This window comes from Monodon monoceros, unplaced genomic scaffold (assembly GCF_005190385.1).
Source record: "Monodon monoceros isolate NGI ecotype Baffin Bay Population unplaced genomic scaffold, NGI_Narwhal_1 Super_Scaffold_13, whole genome shotgun sequence".
NCBI lineage: Eukaryota > Metazoa > Chordata > Mammalia > Artiodactyla > Monodontidae > Monodon > Monodon monoceros.
This window is the reverse complement of record NW_021703769.1, coordinates 81,732,036-81,752,568: the sequence shown is the minus strand read 5'-3', so window position 1 is coordinate 81,752,568 and position 20,533 is coordinate 81,732,036. Positions and strand designations below refer to the sequence as shown.

Here is a 20,533-nt window from a genome sequence, read left to right as displayed (position 1 = left end):
AGGAAGGAAGGAAGGAAGGAAGGAAGGAAGGAAGGAAGGAAGGAAGGAAAAGGCACTGCCCCCCTTTAAAAAAAATAGGCTCTCTTGACTTGATGGGGAAACATTAAAGAATAACTTAAATTCAAGGTTTCTAGCAGATACTGCCCCAAATCCTGGGAGACAGCCAGCAGTTAAGAGAGACCCTGAACTGCTCTGGGAGAAAGTGACTCCCCATCCACCCCAACCCTTTCACACAGGGGAGTCCATGTAAATGCTGCTCGACACACACACTGCCACAGCCAAGCTTCACACACGGCAGCACTGACCTTACCTCTCCATTCCCACCCACCTCCCCAGGAGCGAGACCCCATCTCCCATTCTTCAGTGCACTTCTCTGCAGAGTGTAAACACTGAGACATAGCGTGCCCTGGCACTTGGGAAAGAGAGACCCAGGGTCTTCCCAGACGGTAACGGGAATCTAGCCCTGGGTTACGCAGAAACCAAGCCTCCCCGCCCCCCATGCGGCCTCCAGCGTCACCCGTCATACTTGCTGCACTTGTACGAGTTTTCTCCATCGAGCTGTTCCGGCTTCACAAACTGCTCCAATGCCTTATTAACGCTCTGAGCAGCCTGGGGACAGAGCACCAACACCACATTACCACTCATTGCCGCTTGTTAGGAAAAAGAAAAGAGATGACTCGAAAGTATAAAAGCAAACGTGAATTTTTATGTAAAAAGAAAATCTTTCATTATGACGTTCAGTTTTATATTAATACATGTACACACCAAGCTATTTCCCCTCCCATTAAAAAAAAGAGCAGATTAAAGTCAGCAAAAATATGTGAAGAGGTTGCTTGCTGCAGCATTATTTAAAATAGTATAAAACAGACTGAAGGTATACACCCATTTTTATAAACAGTAAACAAATACTCTGGAAGCAGTTTATATCAAGCTGTTAACAAGAGTACATTCTGAGGGATAGGATCTCACACGTCTCTGCAGTGTTTCTCATTTTTGTCATTAGTGTGTATTACACTTGTAATCAGAAAAACAAAAGCTTAAGACAACAAAAAACAGGAGTTTAGAAAATGCAAGAAGCAAAACAGTACCTAAAGAATAACCACCACCTAAATTTGGCTAATATAGGCACCAGAATCTGGTTTTATTAAGATTAAGTGAAAAGTCAAAGGGTAATAAAATTATTAAATGTTTTAAGTTTTTTATGATGCCTAATACAAAGCTTAAATAATCTCCTCTAAATAAAGTCCTAGCATATTAAAATTTTCAATTTATATTCTCTAACAAGTGTAGTCTAAATTATAAGTGAACTATACATACATAAAGTATGACTGACTTTTTTTAACTTCACCACCACAACAACTATCAAACTTACCTTTATTTCCAATGTTATGTCGAGATATGGATCAAAAGTATCTGACACACCTTTGCAATTTAAACATTTGACTGAAATAAAAAGAAAATGCAAAGGATAAGCCAAGTATAATCAGTATGGCAATACCAACTACTGAAATGACAGAACATATAAATACTATCACAAAATAAAAAACACAAGGTACTTTTTTCTCTATCACATTGGGCAAACCATTTTACTACTACACAGTGAGAGGCACTAATGTGATGCACATTCACCGCTGGCTGGAGTGTAAACTGGCATAAGCTCTTGGAAGAGTGACACGGCAGAGTCAAAGTATAAAATAAACACACCCTTTGATAAGGAGATTCTAAAAATTTATCCTGTGTATATACACTTTTACATGGACATAAAGGCATGTGTATACAGGGATGTTCAATGAAGCACTGATGGTAACAACAACAACAAAAATTAGAAACAATCTAAAAATTCCCTGATAGGGAACTAAAATAAATGGAATACCACTGCAACTGTGAAAGACTCTGTTAGACCTATATGTGTTGAAATGTAAAAAGGTTTCCAATGTGAAAAGAAGCCAGTCTGCTCATGCACAGGAAACTACTGGAATGGGACAGGGGCTGCCTCTGAGGATGGGGGATGGGAGTCTGGGCCGGAAGGGAGATACAGTTTCCATTATTAACCCTTTCCTATCCTTTGCATGTTTTAAACCACATACTGTATCACACTTATCAACCCTTAAATGGAAGTTTACCTCTAGACCTTAGGTATCCTCCAAATATCTGGCAAACGAGTGTGGTAGCCTGGGTGTGTCTGTCTAATCTGAAAAAGTCAAACAGTAAAATGAGAGAAGAGTTCTACAAAAACGACAGAGGCTATAACCAGATTTTAAAAGCATGTACATCTATAAAAGAACGAGAATTCAAACAGCAGAGCTGCACAGTATGTGTGACAGCCAGAGAATAGCCTTGCCTCATCAGAACACAGTGAGGGTTTGGGGTGAGGCAGGAAAAGAGGTAGCCTGGTATTAAGAAGGGACTTCAAAATTAAGTCAGGAATCTGGCCCTGAAGCAAGTAGTAAGAGGAAGTCACCCTAAAGCAGGACTGTGACACCGAGTGTGAGGGCTTGCCGGCGAAGGCAGGGAACACAGAGCATTCTCCCCTGTTCTGTAGCTACTGTCATACTGACAAGGAAAGCCTGGGCGAGGCAGTGCTGATGGCAGTGGGAAGGGAATGGGAGACTTGCTGGGTGTGTTGAGGCAATACAAGTGGGTTAGGACTTGTTATCTAATTGTTTCTCCAATCTTCCTCTTGAGCCCACATTTAGATTTTAAAGAAGAAACTGCAGAAACTGGTAAGTGACCAGAATGAGAAAGACACAAGGAACAAATACAGATTTCAAAGTCTAGAGATCAACTCAGAAAACGCTGGCACAAGAAAGGAGAAGTGGTTAGTTTTGACCTGCAGAGGGATGATGATACTCAGAAATTAAATCATGTCAAGACCAATATTCATGTCCTGACATCTGTAATTAAATCCAAATTACTATAGTAAGCACACCTTTTAAAATTTCAACCATTTGAAAATAATGCCAATCACTTGAGGAAGAGGCAGCGCAAAGTCAAAAGCTGAGGCTGAAAGAGAGCTCTGCACACCCATCGTAAAAGGCTAGACTGAGTTCTGGTGAGCCAGCGAGGTAGGCAGGGGGTGGGAATGGGGGTTGACGGATGCTGTGTGTACTCACTTGTTGCTGCCATTCAAGCATGCTTTTTGCATAGCATCAACAGTGTGCTGAAGGAATTCATGGGCATCTTCTTGGCTTCCAAAGCGGAAGTGCCTAGCTATGCCTATAAAGTTCGAGTAAAGACACAGCTTTATCATCATGTGACACGCGGGGCTGTACTCCCCCAAAAGTTACATCTTATGTCAATACGTTGGTTAGAAAATACCCGATAATTATTTTATGAGGAAACAGCATTAATAAGCTCCCCTGAGAACAGCTAGGACAGGCCCTTTAGACCATTAAAAGTCCACAGGGGCTAGAGATTCTGAGAGCCCAGAGACTCTATGTCTCCAGCAATAAAATGATACCTGAATAAATTCAACTTTGGCTGTACTGTTTCAAAAATTTGTCCCAAATGTTATGTCAGTGCACACATCTTAAATCTGGCCCTAGATCTCCCTGAGAGAATCCATGTAAAACATAAACGTGTGAACCTATCTAAATTCATTCCCAATAACCTAGAGAACATACTATATTCTCCACTGAGTATCACCTTGGTCCTATTTCTAATTGACTAAACAGCCCAAGACAAAATTACATAATAATGAAAAACAACACAAAAGTATAAACAATATACATAGAATTTTAATGTGTATGAATATATATAAATATATATTAACTTGAATCATATGAAATTGCCAATGTTCTACCAGTTCTGACCTACAAAAATGACAATTTCATTATTCAACCATATATGTTTGGAGTTAGCAGGCGGTGTATGTTCATGGATGTATGTATATACACACAATGACATTCTCTTAAAGACTAAGTTTAAAAATATTAGACATGCCTGCCATATGTGTATGTGTGTGTGTGTGTGTGTGTAATATATACACGTAATTAAACAAACAAAATCACCCCTGGCTAAAATTCTGCCAGGATCCTATAATGTTTAAGAAATTTTTGCATTGTCTACTCTGGCCTGTTAATAGTACCAAGGGCCAATATAACACCTCTTTATCTTCAGCAGCTTTTTAGGCAAAAAGATTATCAATTGTCACTGTGTAATTATCCACCCCTATAATTACCCAGCTAGACAGCAGAGTAAGAGTTAGGTTTTTGTTTTATTCGCAAGCATTTTTTATTCCAACTCAGTTAATTAAGATGATGTAAAAGCTTACTGCAAAAAACATACAGAAAGTGCCTAAAAATATTTCATGTGACCTATCAGGATCATTACAATTCAAGAGGAAATTTTAAAGTCATTTAAAAATTGTATAGAAAAAGTGAAATTTATCCACAAATTTGCTAAGTTATGAGTATAAAATTTTCTTTAAAAGTATAATTAACTTTATTTTGATAATTCCCATCACTATGTATAGTGTAATACTCATTCATTGAATTAAAACTAATTGAAAACTAAAGAAACCTGCGGGACAATATTAGAGTTAGTATTAGCATAGAAATCCAAATATCTGAGAAAAACACTGTAAAACTTATCAATGATTTTATTAATAAATTGAGTTTTAAAAAATTTTTAATGTATTTATATATTAAACTGAATACCACCTTCTTTACTATATTGTCATCTTTTACTTTAGGTTTCAAAATGTGTTTATATAGTAAATAGTTTACTAAAAACCTGTTATTCATTAAAGACATATACATATACAATAAGCTGTTTGTTGTAACACACAAGGAGCTCATCATTTACCAGTTAGACCATTAAGACCAATTAGCTAACAAATACTAATATAAACTACTATAGAGGATACTTACGCCGCATCTCATTAATGACAAACATCGGTTTAATAACATCCCCAGGATGGTTCAGCACTTGTGTGATATGAGCCTGCATTGTACACATCATACAAAATCCTTCTGCATGACCTGAAAGATAACAGATGATAATCCTCCAAATTAGCAAAATATGACTCTATATATACATCAAGGGGTATTATAAATAACGGGCACACTCCTGAAATAAGAATAACAGTTACAGGACTTCCCTGGTGGCGCAGTGGTTAAGACTCCACACTCCCAATACAGGGGGCCTGGGTTTGAGCCCTGGTCTGGGAAGATCCCACATGCTGCGGAGCAACTAAGCCTGTGCGCCACAACTACTGAGCTTGCGCTCTAGAGCCCACGAGCCACAACTACTGAGCCCGCATGCTACAACTACTGAAGCCCGCGTGCCTAGAGCCTGTGATCTGCAAAAAACACAAGCCACTGCAATGAGAAGTCCGCACACCACCACAAAGAGTAGCCCCCACTCACCACAACTAGAGAAAGCCCGTGCGCAGCAACGAAGAACCAACGCAGCCATAAATAAATACATTAATTAATTAATTAAAAAAAAAAGTTTTGGGACACAGCTAAAGCAGTGTTGCAAGGGAAATTTACAGTAATACCAATATCAGAAGCAAAAACAAGGATATCAACCCTGCAGACATCAAAAGGATAACAAGGGAATACTATAAATAACTTCACACACATAAATTTGACAACTTTGGAAAAATGGACCAATTCCTCAAAAGAAGTGAACTACCACAACCCACCCAATATAAAATAATTGGAATAGCGCTATACTTATTAAGGAAATTAAATTTGCAATTTTAAAACTCCCAGAATAGAAATCTCCAGGCCAAGATAGTTTCCCTGATGGATTCTACACTAAATAAGAATTTACATCAATTCTACACAATCTCTTCTGAAAAACAGGAGTTAACATATCCCAAATTCGTTTTATAAAGCTAGTATTACCCTGATACCAAAACCACACAAAGGTGGTACAAAAACAGAAGATTAAAGAGCGACATATCTCATGAACACATGTAAAAATCCTTAACAAAAATTCAGCAAAATATAAAAATAAACATCATGACCAAACGGAGTTTATTCCAGAGATACAAAGATGACTCAGTACTGGAAAATCTACCAGTATAATCCACTATATTAATAAGCTGAAGAAGAAATTCACATGATCATATCAATTTGACACAGAAAAAGCTATTGACAAAAATCAACACTCATTCAAGATAAAAAGCGGGAATCAGTAAAACAGAAATAGAAGAGGAGAAAAAAAAAAGAAAGAAATAGAGGGGAACTTCCTTGACTTGATAAAAAGGAAAAACCTACAGCTAACATCAAACTGAATGCTTTTCCCCTAAGATCAGAAATGAGGCAAGGATGTCAGCTCTGAGCACTCTTATTCAACATATTGCTAGAAGTTCTAGCCAGTGAAATAAGGCAAGAAAAGGGAATAAAGGACACAGATCAGTAAGGAGTAAGTAAAAATGTCCCTATCTGCATATGACATGATTCTCTACATAGAAAAAGACAAGGACTCCCAAAAGAAAAAAAAAGCCTAGAAATATTAAGTGAAGTCAGTAAGGTCAATATACAAAAATCAAATGTATTTTTATATACCAGCAATAAAAATGTGAACACCAAAATTAAAAATATAATGATGCTTATAATTCCTCAAAAAATAAAAGGATTAGTTGTATATCTAACAAAACAAAACATGCTGATAACTACACAACACTGAAGAAACAAAGTAAAGAAGATCTAAGTAAATGGAGAGACACACCACATCCACAGACTGGAAATGTCAGCGTAGTAGAGACGTCAATTCTCCCCAAACTGAGATACAGGTTTAACAAAATTTCTATCAAAATCCCAACAAGATTTTTTTGTACATATAGACAAGATTATTCTGTACTTTATATGGAAAGACAAAGGAACCAGAATAGAAAAAAACAATTTTGAAAAAGAATAAGTGGATGGACTCACTCTACCTGATATCAAGATTTATTACATAGCTACAATAACAAAGACCAACCGTGTTGTGGGACAGATACATACCTTAACAGAACAGAATAGGGGACCCAGAGATAGACCCACACAAATACACCCAAGTGATTTTTTTACGAAAGTGCAAAAGCAATTAATGAAGGAAAGATAGCTTTTTAAACATATGGTGCTAGAGCAACTGGACATCCACAGACAGAAAAACTAAACCTCATGCTATACAAAAATTAACGTAAAATGGATCACATACCTAAATGTAAAACTATAGAACTTGTAGGAAAAAAAATAGGAGAAAATCTTTAGGATCAAAGGCTATGCAAAGAGATCTTATACTTGACAGCAAAAGCACAATCCATAAAAGGAAAAATTGGACTTCACCAAAATTTAAAACTTTTGCTCTGTGAAAGACCCTGTTAAGGGGGTGAAAAGACAAGCTTCAAACTGGCAGGAAATGTTGGAAATATACATCCGAAAAAGACCTAATATCTAGAATATATAAAGAACAAAACGACAATATAAAAAGAAAGAACACAATAGAAAATGAACAAAAGACACAAAGAGATATTTTCCAAAGGGGATATATACAGATGGTAAATAAACACATGGAGAGAAGTTCAAGACCTTTAGGCATTAGGGAAATGCAAATTAAAACTACAATGAGATATCATTATACTCATCATTACCAAATGCTGGCAACAATGCAGAGCACTGGAGCTCAATACACTGCTGGTGGAAACGTAAACTGGTCAGCCACTCTGGAAAACTACTTGGCAATTTCTTACAAAACTAAACACGCAACTACCTTATGACCCAGCAACTGCAGTTCTGGGCATTTATTCCAGAGAAATAAAGACTTGTGTTCACACATATGCTCTACACACTAATGTTTACAGCAACTCTATTCATAATATCCAGAAACTGGAAACAACCCAGATGTCCTTTAATGGATGAGTGGTTAAACAAATTGTGGTCCATCCATACCATGGAATACTAGTCAGCAATAAAAAGGAACAAATTATTAATATACACAACAAAGTGAATGAATATCCAGAGACTTATGCTGAGTGAAAAAGCCAATCCCTACTATATAATTCAACATATGTAACATTCTTGAAATGACAAAATAATAGAAGTGATAACTAGTAGTTGCCAGGGATTAAGGAGGAGGTGGGGACACGAGGGAAGTGGGCTTGGCTATAAAAGGGAAACATGATCCTTAGTGATGGAAATGTTCTGTACCTTGACTGTATCGATATCAATATCCTGGCTGTGAGACTGAACTACAGTGTCACCACTGGGGGAAACTGGGTAAGGGTACATAGGAGGCCTCTGTGTGATTTCTTACAACTGCAAGTAAATCTAAAATTACCTCAAAATAAAGTTTAGCTTCAAAAAAGGCAAAATAAAGATATTTCAGACCAAGAATAAAAAACAAACAAATAAATAAAACAAAACCCAAAAAACAGAGTTTGGGGGCTTCCCTGGTGGCACAGTGGTTAAGAATCCACCTGCCAATGCAGGGGACACGGGTTCGACCCCTGGTACAGGAAGATCCCACATGCCGTGGAGCAACTAAGCCCAGGCGCCACAACTACTGAGCCTGCGCTCTAGAGCCCGTGAGCCACAACTACTGAGCCTGCGTGCCACAACTACTGAAGCCCACACACCTACAGCCCGTGCTCCGTAACAAGAGAGGCCATCACAATGAGAAGCCCGTGCACCACAAGGAAGAGTAGCCCCTGCTCGCCGCAACTAAAGCCTGCACCCAGCAATGAAGACCCAACGCAGCCAAAAATAAATAAATAAATAAATTTATTAAGAAAACCAACCAACCAAACAAACAAAAAAACAGTTTGTCACCAGCAAGAAAAGTTAAGGGAATTCCTCCAGGCATATGAAAAAATAGCAGATGGATGTCTGGATCTACACAAAGGAATTAAAAGCAGTGGAAATGATAAAAGAGTAAGTAAATATAAAAGACTGGTAAAGAAACCTTAACAAACTACTTAAAATAAAACTTTTAAATTTTATTTAAAGCAAAATAATACAATATATTATGTGGATACAAATTAAGTAAAAATAAAACGTGTGACAACAATAGCACAAATGCCTAGAGAGAGACCATGAAAGTATATTGTCATAAAGTCCTTATACTACACAAGAAATGTAATAGTATCTCAATGCAAGCTATGGTAAGTTAAAAATGTATGCTAAACCCTAAACCAACCACTAAAAAGAGAAGACAAAGTTAGAGAAAATATGCCAATAAAGGAGAGGAAATATAAAATTACTCATTCCAAAAGAAGGCAGAAAACGATGAAAAAGGGAACAAAGAATACAGGACAATTAGAAAACAAATAGCAAGATGGTAAATGTAAAACCAATCATATCAATACTCTCATTAAATATAAATGATTTATATTTTAAAAGGCAGAGACTGTAAGACTGGATTAAAAAACAAGAACAAACTATAGGCTGTTTACAAGAAATCCACTTTAAATATAAACACAAATAGGTTAAAAGTTAAAAGATGGAAAAAGACATACCATGCTAACATTAATAAGAAAACTGGAGTGGCTCTATTTCAGACAAAGCAGATTTCAGAGTAAAGCATACTATTTGGGATAAAGAGGGTCATTTCATAAGTTATAAATAGGTCAGTTCACCAAGAGGTCATAATAACCTTAAGTGACAGAGTTTCACAATACATGAAGCAAAACTGATAGAACAGAATGAAGAAACAAATTCAAAAATTTCTTTTATTTCAACATACCTCTCTCAAAATTTGATAGAACAAGTAGACAGAAAAGCAGTAAAAGGACATAAAAGACAACCTCAACAACATTATCAAGTAACTAAACATAATCAGCATTTATAGAAACTCCAATCAACACAGCAGAATACACATCCTTATTAAGTGCACGTGGAATATTTAACAAGCTAGACCACATTCTGGTGCATAAAACAAGTCTCAAGTTTCAAAGGATTCAAACAATAAAAGTATCTTCTCTGACCACAATGGAATTAAAGTAGTAATCAGTAACAGGACAATTTCCGAAAAATCCCCAATCATCTCACAACTAAAAACACGCCTCTAAGTAATCATAAGGGCATCAATTGTATTAAAAAAACCACTAGAATTAAGGAGCTGAGCAAAGTTGTAGGATACAAGATCAATAAACAAAGTTCAACTGCATTTCTATATTCTCACAATGAACAATCAAAAATCGAAATTCAAAAACTATTACCATTTATAATAGCTTTCAAAAATATGAAATACTTAGGGATAAATCAGATTAAAAAATGTACAAATTGTACTTGTATACTGAAAACTATGCAACACAGCTAAGAAAAACTGAAGATAACCTAAATAAATACCTAGTTTGTGGGTCAGAAGACAATACTGTTTGGATGTCATTCGTCCCAAACTGATTTACAGATTCAACACAATCCTAATCAAAATCTCAGGAAGCTTTTTTGTAGAAATTGACAAACTGATTTCAAAGTTCATTTGGAAATGCAAAGGACCAAGAATGGCCAAAACAACTTTGAAAAAGGAGAACAAAGTTAGAAAAGTTACCTGACTTCAAAACTTTTAAATATATAGTAACAAGGCACTGTGCTATGGTGTCAAGACAGATAGTGGATCAGTGTAACAAAACAGAGTCCAGAAATAGATCCATATCTATATAATCAATTGATTTTTGTTGCTGCTGTTGTTGTTGCTTTTGTGGTACGCGGGCCTCTCACTGCTGCACCTCTCCCGTTGCGGAGCACAGGCTCCCGACGCGCAGGCCCAGCGGCCATGGCTCACGGGCCCAGCCGCTCCGCGGCACGTGGGATCTTCCCGGACCGGGGCACAAACCCGCACCCCCTGCATCGGCAGGCGGACTCCCAACCACTGCGCCACCAGGGAAGCCCTGATCAATTGATTTTTGACAAAGGTACAAAAATAATTCAGTAGAGAAAGGGCTATCTTTTGAACAAATAGTGCTGGAACAACTGGATATCCATATTGAAAAACATGAACTTTAATCCATTCTTCACACCACAAATAAAAATTAACTCAAAATGTATCACTGACCTAAATATAAAAACTAAAAGTATAAAACTGCTAAACAATAAAGGGAAAATCTTTGCAACCTCTCGTTAGGCAGATTTCTTAAATACAACACCTAAAGCACAGATGGTAACAATGGAAAAATAATGAAGCAGTATTCTTCAAAACTAAAAACATGCTCTTTGAAAGACAGTGTGAGGAGACTATTTTCTCCAGATTGGGAAACATTTGCAAATTACATATCTGATAAAGGGCTTCCATCCGGAATACATAAAGAACTCTCAAAACTCAACGATAAGAAAACTACGCAATTTTAAATCAGGCAAAAGATATGAGCAGGCGCTTGAGCAAAGCAAATACACAGATGGCAAAGAACCATATGGAGAGATGTTCAACATCATTATTCATTACGGAAATGCAAATTAAAACCACAGTAAGATACTATTATACTACACACCTATTAGAGTGGCTAAAATTGGAAAGACTGACCACACCAAGTATTAGGGGAGATAGGGAACAAATGGAAGTTTCATTCACTGCTGGTGGAAATGTAAAATATCACAATCCCTTTGGGAGACAGTTTGGAAGTAACTTAAAGTTAAGCGCACACATACTATAGGACCAAGCCATTCCTCTCCTAGATATTTACCCACAAGAAATGAAAACATGTCCTTACAAAGACTTCAAGGTAGCTTAATTTGTTGTTTTGTTTTGTTTTGTGTTTTGGCTGCGTTGGGTCTTCGTTGCTGCGTGCAGGCTTTCTCTAGTTGGGGCGAGTGGGGGCTACTCGTCGTTGCGGTGCACGGGCTTCTCATTGTGGTGGCTTCTCTTGTTGCAGAGCACTAGGCACGCGGGCTTTGGCAGTTGCAGCACGTGGGCTCAGTAGTTGTGGCTCATGGACTCTAGAGCGCAGACTCAGTAGTTGTGACGCACAGGCTTAGCTGCTCCATGGCATGTGGGATCTTCCCAGACCAGGGATTGAACCGGTGTCCCCTGCATTGGCAGGTAGATGCTTAACCACTGCGCCACCAGGGAAGTCCTCATAGTAGCTTAATTTGTGATGGCCCAAAATGGAAAATCACCCAAATGTCCATCAATAGGTGAATGGAGAACCAAACTGTGGTACATCTATCCATATAATGGAATACTACTCAGCAATAAAAATTAACTATTGATACATGCAACAACATGGAATAATGCTGAAGTAACTGTGCTGAGTGAAAGAAGCCAGGCAATATAAAAATATATACTGCATAATTCCACACAGAAGACATTCTAGAAAATACAAACTAATCGGTAGCAAACAGAAAGCGTATCAGCGGCTGCCTGGGGTGGAGGGGATGAGGGACAGGAAAGGGCGGGAGGGGCTGATTTCAAAGGAGCACTGAGACTCTTTAGAGGGCAATGAGTATGTCCATGATGTAGACTGTGGGGATCGTTTCATGGGTATACACAAATGTCAAAATGCATCAAACTGTGTATTTTAAACGTGCAATTTATTGTTTATCAACAACACCTCAATAAAGCTGAGAAAACAGAGAGAAAGAGAAAACTACCAATGGCCTATAAAAGACAGGCACCTAATTCTGGATACCCCGAGTGTCTGCATTTTTGTCTCCATCCTCTCTCTCTCTGTCCAGGTGCCAGTGCTGGGTTTTCATCCACATCCTACTTTCATTAAGTGCAAAAGTGATAGGAAAGCTGTCTGTGGGGAATGAATTATGGACTTAAAAAGGAAGAAAATGAGGGCAAATAGAATCTTCCTTCTGTAATTTGAAACCCTGGCATAAGAAACACCTCTTGATGGTGAGATTCTAGGTGATTTTCTTTTGGTTACCTTAAAATTTTCTGTACTTTCCAAATTCTTTAAAACCATAATTTTGCTCTTTGGGGGAATAAAGTTTTAAAAGAGTGAGTCTAAATTCTCCATTAAGTAAAAAACTATTTGGGAATTCCCTGGTGGTCCAGTGGTTAGGACACGGCACCTTCACTGCCGAGGGCCCAGGTTCAATTCCCGGTCGGGGGACTTCCCTGGTGGACCAGTGGCTAAGGCTCCACGCTCCCAATGCAGGGGGCCCCATTTGATCCCAGGTCAGGGAACTAGATCCCACATGCATGCTGCAACTAAGAGTTCGCATGCTTCAACTAAAGATCCCACATGCCACAACTAAAGAACCCGCACGCCGCAATGAAGATCAAAGATCCCGCGTGCTGCAATGAAGACCCGGCACAGCCAAATAAATAAATAAATAAATCCCTGGTGGGGGAACTAAGATCCCACAAGCCACAAAAAAAAAAACAAAAAAGTAAAGGGCTATTCAAAAAGAAACCAAGGGGCTTTTTTTTCACCCTAATAATGAAGGACAAGCACCCTAACATACACACACACATATTAGTGTAGATCAAAGAACAGGGAGATTTCACTTATCAAGGGTGAAGAGTATGTACAACACTATATGCAGAAGGTCAAAACCTCAAAAAACGGGTATGTTCTAAATTCTGAATTTCACTAGTTGACCACGGAATTGGCTCTCACCTAATTAAAGACATAACGTGTGTTAACTAACTTCCTGCCCTCTGGGTTGAAAACCGAGCTCTCACACACTAAAGGGAAAGTCCTGCATGAATTTCCAGGAGGTGAGGACCAGTGACAAGAGGCTCCTCTCCGCTAATGCTTAAAGCCTGTAAATGAATCAAGCGTTCAACACAGGATGGATGCCAGGAGAAGTGGGATTCTTAGCCCTGCTTGTCCCAAGCTGTTGACAGTAGACATTTACGTCACATTTTTTAGTCACATTTTTTAGCAAGTGCAGAAAGCCAGCAGGGGCTTCAGAAATGCCAAATGCTGATAAAATATGTTTCTTTTTAAATAATTCTACAGGTCAAATTATGTGCAAAATGTTTTTTATGCGAACTGAATGTAAATCTTTGTCTTCCTCCATGATTTCTAAAAGAAGAAACCAACTCCTTAGTGATGATCAAATTCTTGGCTTAAATCTTCACTTTCATTTCAGAGAAAAAAAATGAAAGTAGGTTAGCATACCATAACACTATACACATAACATAATACAGAACACTTACATGTCTTGGAGTGTTCGTGTGATAGCATGTAGTTGGCAAGTGGTGGTGTATAAGTTAAACACTGCAGCGCTGCGTTGGCAAAACAGGTATTGCCCAAATTCTGGAGCCCAGCTCCTACTCTATGAGTTTGCTGCCACTTAAGACAAATCTTCTCAGATGGGAAAAGAATTTTTTCTGGAGGAGCAATGCCATCACCTAGAGCTAGAAAAATAAATATTTAAAAAGAAAGCTTTGTATACTTCCGAAGCTGAATAAATAGCAACACATCAAACCTGAATCTGATCGAGATTATTATGACCAGCTAACCAGAAAGGGACATTTTAAAAGAAAGAGCCCAGAATGTGGGAAACTCTATATGGTTTGGTTTCTTTGATAAACAAACTGCAAGGACAAAAAAGGGGGGGGGGCAGCATTTAACAGATTAAAAAAAACTTAAAAGATATTCACCAAATGCAAAGCATAGACCTTGTTTGGAGGTTGATTTCAACAGCCAACTGTTAAAAAAAATTATACGACAACCAGGGAAATCTGCACATTGACTGGATTTTTAATATAAAAAGCTTTTAATTTTCAGACGTGATTTCTTTAAATATACACACTGAACTATTTATAGATGAAGTATAAAGTCCTGGATTTGCTTTAAAATGATGGGGAGTGGGGAGAGGAGTAAGTGGGTGGAGGTATAATTGGCCAGGAGCTGATAAACATCAAAGCTGGCTGAGGGGCACTTGAGACTTCATTACAATTATTCTCTCTTCTGCACCTACTTAAAATTTTTCATTAAAATAGTTTTAAAAATAAATAAAGTACAACACAGTAAAAGTGCAGGAAAGTCGATTCCCTGTAATATGTGCTACGGACGCTCATGTTCTGTACCCCCAGCAGCACGTCATCCTCACCATCATCTCACCTCCTCAGTCCTCACTAGCTGTCGGATACTCTCAATTCTAAAGGTTGGTAGTGATGTCATCCCAAATTTACCAGCAGGGAAACAGGCTGTTAGGCATCACTATACATACTCATAAGTATAGTCTACACGGTCTAAAAATTTCTTATCTATTTTTAAAACTTACAAACAGATTGCTAATGATACTCAGGTGAGGCTCAAAAACAATTTATTTAGGAAAGCTCAAAAATCATCCACAGCAAGACTGTTTTTTCAAAAGTTCGGCAGTTCCTCAGTACTACCAAAGATTGAGATGCCCAATAGATGGTTCTCTATTTTAATAGCAATATTGAGTGTTTAAGCATGCAAAAAGGCAGGCTTCAGCTTCTTGAAGAAGGGAGATCAAAATCAGGAAAGGAGAAATGGATGTTCAAAGAGCGTGACAAGGGCCCCCAAAAGGGCCAGGTGGGGTGATACAAACTAAATCCTGAGGAAGAGAGAGGAGCCCCAGCAAGGTGACAGGAGGCTAGAGTCTGTGAGAGGATGTCCTGTGGGAATGCCCTGCTTATAAAGATCTTTAAACCCCTCTGTATAACATTCAGTTACGTTGTTTGATTTGTGATGTAAATGTCCCCTCACCCAAAACACCTTCAGCAAATCCTACCACCCACCTCCACATCACAATATCACACGCACTAGGAAGACGCAAAACAAAAAACAACGTGAGAGCCAAATTATTCTAGACCAAACAATGTTCTGTGTGGGAACTAATCTCTTAAGGTTTCAAAGCTTCCAAATCCGAAAGTCTCAGGAGTACCAACTAAAGTGTCAATGTCTTACTTATCAGGATGGGTTTTAACAAATATAACCACATTAACCTGGCTTTATACATAATGTAACATTTACAGGATCTGCTCGCTTTCAAAGAGCTTTATTTCTACAGACGATTTTAACTGGCAAAAACTAAACAAACAAAAACAAAGTTGGGTGGAGCTCATTTGTCAATAGGCAACCATTTTTAAAAACATTAAAAAAAATCTTTAAATTTTTAAAAGGTAGACATTTACTTAGGGCACTATAGTTAACGGACAAGCTAATGAAATGCCCATCTCAATTCTCGCCAAGACAAAGTTTATCCTTCAAAAAATTAGGAATTCAACTACAAATAAATTCATAGTAACTAAAAATAATCTTACCTTGCTATGATACGTATGTTAATCATGAACAAGCAGCAGAGGAAAATGAAGCCTGTCAAATAATGTAACTCTGCTGGCTATTCAGGTGGCAGTGTATCTTGCAAAATAAGCCCCTCTCTGAAACTACCAACCCACTGACAGCATTTATACAGGAGTTTCTTGTAGTGATTCTTCTAGAAAGTAGTACCTTGATCCTTTGGTGGTGATGGTTTTGATTTTTCAGGTACAGGTGAACTTGAATAAACTACAGCACCAGGTACTGGTCCTAAAGAAAGCGCGTGACTTGAAACATCATTTAATGAAGACACAGTACCCCAGCTGGCAGAACCTGCCTCCATGTCTCCAGGTGAGACTGCCTCAGAACTGCCAGGCTGGTTCTGACAGGTTGATGGGTCTGAAGATTCTGAAGCTTTGTCACCTGTGGTCATTGTTCACCTCTGTAAAAGATGAGAAAAGCATACATTTGTTTCATAAGGTAAGAAGAGTAATCTACTTATTCTACCATTAGATCTTTGAAAACAATTAAAAACGGCTAGGTTAATTTTCTAACAAATCACCCCAATACAAAAGCAACACTATTTTTTAACTTTGTAATAATTTCCTTGGGATATTTACTGTTGTGCTAATCTGAACATGCCAACAATTTTTAATTATAAAATCTTCAATGAAGTATTTGATTAGATCTTGTCATTCTATTTCATGCCCTCTGAAAATCTGATATTTCGTTTTATAATCAGGTATCTCAATTTCCAACTCTATACATTCACAAAGTACCTATATTTTTTCTCTCCCTTGCTTAAACCTAGAATGTGAAATGCACTAACACATTTGGCTCAATTTTCAATTCATATATAATTCCTCAAGGAAAAGTCTCAACTACATGAAAAGAAAATCTAGCTTTAATTTGAAGCTTAAAGTCCAAAATGACATTGTTTGAAATATATTACTTTTTTTTAATATAGGAAGTCTCACTTTTGAAACACATTTTGAAGAGGCTCATTTATTTCGCATATATGATTTTTTAAAATGAAGTCCATAAGGCATTACTTACATCAAACTGGAATACAAATACATGTTATAAAAGTACTTAATTATAATTTTCTCTCTGAACTCTATTAAAATCTTAGGGCCACCACTAACTGAGCACTTTCTATGTGCTAGGCATTGTGTCACCCACTGAACACACACTAACTTACTTAATTTTCATAATGACCTATGAGAGACTGGACAGAATCCACTGGGTCTACAAAATGGAGCAACTATTACCCAAACTAGTCACTACTGGGAAAAGGTCCCAAGCCCAACATTCCCGGCTGGGCTCTACCAAACTCCACAACACGGCACTTTAGGAACGTTTCCCATATTGCCCAGCGGCAACCAAATCTAGCAGAGGCCACTGCTCTGCAGACGATCTTCCAGGCGGCCCCGAGTGCCTCCGGCCCAGCATCCCGACACCCGGACTCTGGACACTGGCCGCCCCAGGAGCCTCTCCGTGCCCCTGGTCCTGTCCTGCCTTCTCTCTCCAGGCTCTGTACATGCTGTTCTTTCCCCAAACTTCCTCCACCCTTCCACCTCCAGCCAGTGAACACCCACCCACCTTCTCCGTTTAGAATTCATTTCCTCTGGGACACTTTCCTTGATAGTCCCCTCCCCCAAGACAGTCTGAGAACCCCTCCTGGAAGCTCTGGTGGCACCCTGGGCACCCTCGGGCTGATTTCCAGATTTCCACCGTCGCGCTCACAGCCATCCTGCCTGCAGCTCTCCATCATGTTCTTGTTTACATGCCCTGACCTGGCACAAGGAAAGCTCTCCACACACGTGTTGAACAAATGAATCAGTTGTGAAGACAGGACGTAACCAGTGTTTGCTCCTAGCACCAATTTTCGCTGACTGTTTTATATAAAGTATCTCATTTAATCCTTAAAAATTCTGAAGTAGGAATAGCCTTTAAAACTTGTTTTAAAAAATATTCAGCACAGTAAAATAATTACCCATGTACGTGACACTTCAACAAATGTTATGATGCACTGTCTACTCACAATAAGGTTTTTTAAAAGCCTCAATTCTGTTGTGATTTTAAATTAAAGATTTAAATTAAGATTATCACCCCCCAAAAAAGTACAAACTTAAATATTTTTGGAATCTTACGTAGAAATAGAGAAGAAGATGTTAATTAGATCTTAACAAAAAGAAAAACTGAACTGAAATTTTAAGTCAATCTAGGTAAAACACAGGACCTTTATTCAGGAAGAAAGCCTGAGCCATATGAGCCAAATAAAGTTTATACTTTCCTCATCTGACAGTCAAAAGAAATTACAAAACAGTGTGGAGGCAAGAATAAAACAAGGGTCAAAGAAGTAGAGGAGGAAAAGGAAGAAGAAAGCCAAAACAGTGACGATTAAGCCAGCCTTATTTACAGTAATGTTAAATAGCAAAAACCTTGATTTTCTGGGATAAACATCCCTTCAGGACAATCATTAACAAATGACTAAATAAAACCATTTTACTTGCTCCAGTTGCCTTTGGGGGGTCACGGGGTGGGGGGGAACAACTCTTAAATTAAGAAAAAAAAACCCCAAGGAAAACATACAACGGAGTCATTGATAACCACATAGCATTATAATTTGGGAAAACCAACAACATCCATTCTCCTTCAGATGCATATTCAGCCAATGACTTCTTACCCTGAAACCATCAGGTATTAAGCTGGAGAAAACCTTTCTGGAAGCCAAACAATGTTGCGTAGGGCTCAGGATTCAGATGTTACATGTTCTTTACTCTCAGTAAAGCTTCTAAACATTACTGAAATAAATCTCAGGACTTTTAAGCAACTACTTCAATGAAAAGTTTAAATTTCTCTCAATACCTCCTGATGATAGACAAACAAAAAGTTACAAAAGCATGTTTGAAAAAAACTGAGTACAAAAATCAAGGTTGGATGTGTGTGGAGGAATGAGACAAAGTGACTTCTCAATTGTTTCCATTAAGTGTACCTGCTTTAATTACAATGTTTTACTTGAAAGTCTTAAAATGCTGTCCCTTATATGGTATTTCTCCCTTGTGGTGACCAAATGCTAGAATACATTATTCTTTTTCATTTTTAAAAGAATAAGCATATGGCTATTTGAACATTATGGCACTCCACATACACTGTGGTAAAAATATAAATACATGCAAAAAGAAACTGTTATACCTGTACTTCTTAATAAACAATGTAACCCACATTCTTGTTGCATTTCCATTTGAAAACTCACAAGCTTTAAAAAGACAACCTGGATTTTACTTATTTGTAAGGAAACAAATCACTTTGCTTTAAACTTTTACAAAAAAAACTCTGTAGACTTAATTCAATGATACAGAAAAGAAGTGAAACTGACCCTAGATACAAATAACTGAAACCGATTATTCACAACACCGATACACTTTGAATGAATAACACAATCAGAAGAGGAGAATTATGTTTCAAATGTACAAGTTAAAATTTGAGACTCCACTAAAACGTACAAGAACCTAAAATACTGCTGTTTTAGGGGCTAACTAGTTTTTCAACCAGTTTTACTGTAATTTGAGTGTATTTACTTTAAATAACCAACGTGTTTTCCCATAAACAAGTAAGCCCTAAGGCCTCCCTTAATATAAAAGAGCTATTCCACAAAAGTAATCTCAATTGCATTCATTATAGCGAGGTTAAAGTCCTAGATGGTAAAACTTCTGTCCCATCAAATCTTCATCTCAAACATCTGAAACTGACCGCCCTTTCCCCCCCCCCCACGCCCCCGCCTCAGGTAAGTTGGATCTTCCTGCCCCGAAGATAAAGAACAGGACCAGGGCACACGCGCTTTGGGGGACGCGACACCGGGCCGGCCGGCCCCTCCTCTCCTCCCGAGGGTGCCCGCTCCGCCCGGCGGCAGGCGTGGGGAACTCGGACACCCGGTGGACTAGCCAGGTGGACGGCCCCGCGAGGACGGACCGGCACGGCAGGCGGGCCGGCGGGACGCCCGGGTGGGAAAGTTTGTCTCTTTGGGGGGCGCAGTGGGGGCAGGGAGGCGAGCCCGGGGCTCCGAGGGGCGCTCGGGGTCGGGAGGTGGTAGCCACGCGGGGGGCGGGGGACGGCCCGGGGACTCCGGGCGGCTCAGCGGTCGGCACACGCCCACCCCGAGCAGACCCATGCGGGCCTCGCCGCCCCGGAGCAGCCAGCCGGGCCCAGCCCCCGGGCCGAGAGGGGCGGGCTGGGCCGGGTGGGGGTGGGAGGGCAGTGTCCATGGGCAACCAGGGGGGTCCGGCCTCCCCGCGCAGCCCGGCGATCTGGGAGCCCGGCCGCCGCGGCCGTCGCGGCCGCCGCCCCCTCCCCAGCGGCCAGGCCCGGCCGGCGGTGGCGGCACTGCCACCGGCGCGGCGGGGTCCC

The 20,533-nt window shown here is 39.2% G+C and overlaps 1 protein-coding gene across 2 annotated transcripts in view; it reads right to left on the bottom strand.

Annotated features, from left to right (window-relative positions):
* The window catches only part of USP42 (ubiquitin specific peptidase 42), a 31,320-nt gene extending 14,752 nt beyond the window's left edge, over positions 1-16,568 (bottom strand). For both annotated transcript variants that reach the window (XM_029219527.1, XM_029219526.1), the window contains exons 1-7: positions 16,316-16,568; positions 14,047-14,247; positions 4,872-4,982; positions 3,114-3,216; positions 2,124-2,191; positions 1,373-1,443; positions 527-609 (exon numbers count right to left, since the gene is read on the bottom strand). In XM_029219527.1, the coding sequence (XP_029075360.1) occupies positions 527-609; positions 1,373-1,443; positions 2,124-2,191; positions 3,114-3,216; positions 4,872-4,982; positions 14,047-14,247; positions 16,316-16,556 (878 nt within the window). In that variant the 5' untranslated portion in view covers positions 16,557-16,568. The remainder of the gene's footprint in view (positions 1-526; positions 610-1,372; positions 1,444-2,123; positions 2,192-3,113; positions 3,217-4,871; positions 4,983-14,046; positions 14,248-16,315) is intronic.
* Between the last annotated feature and the right edge of the window lie 3,965 nt (positions 16,569-20,533).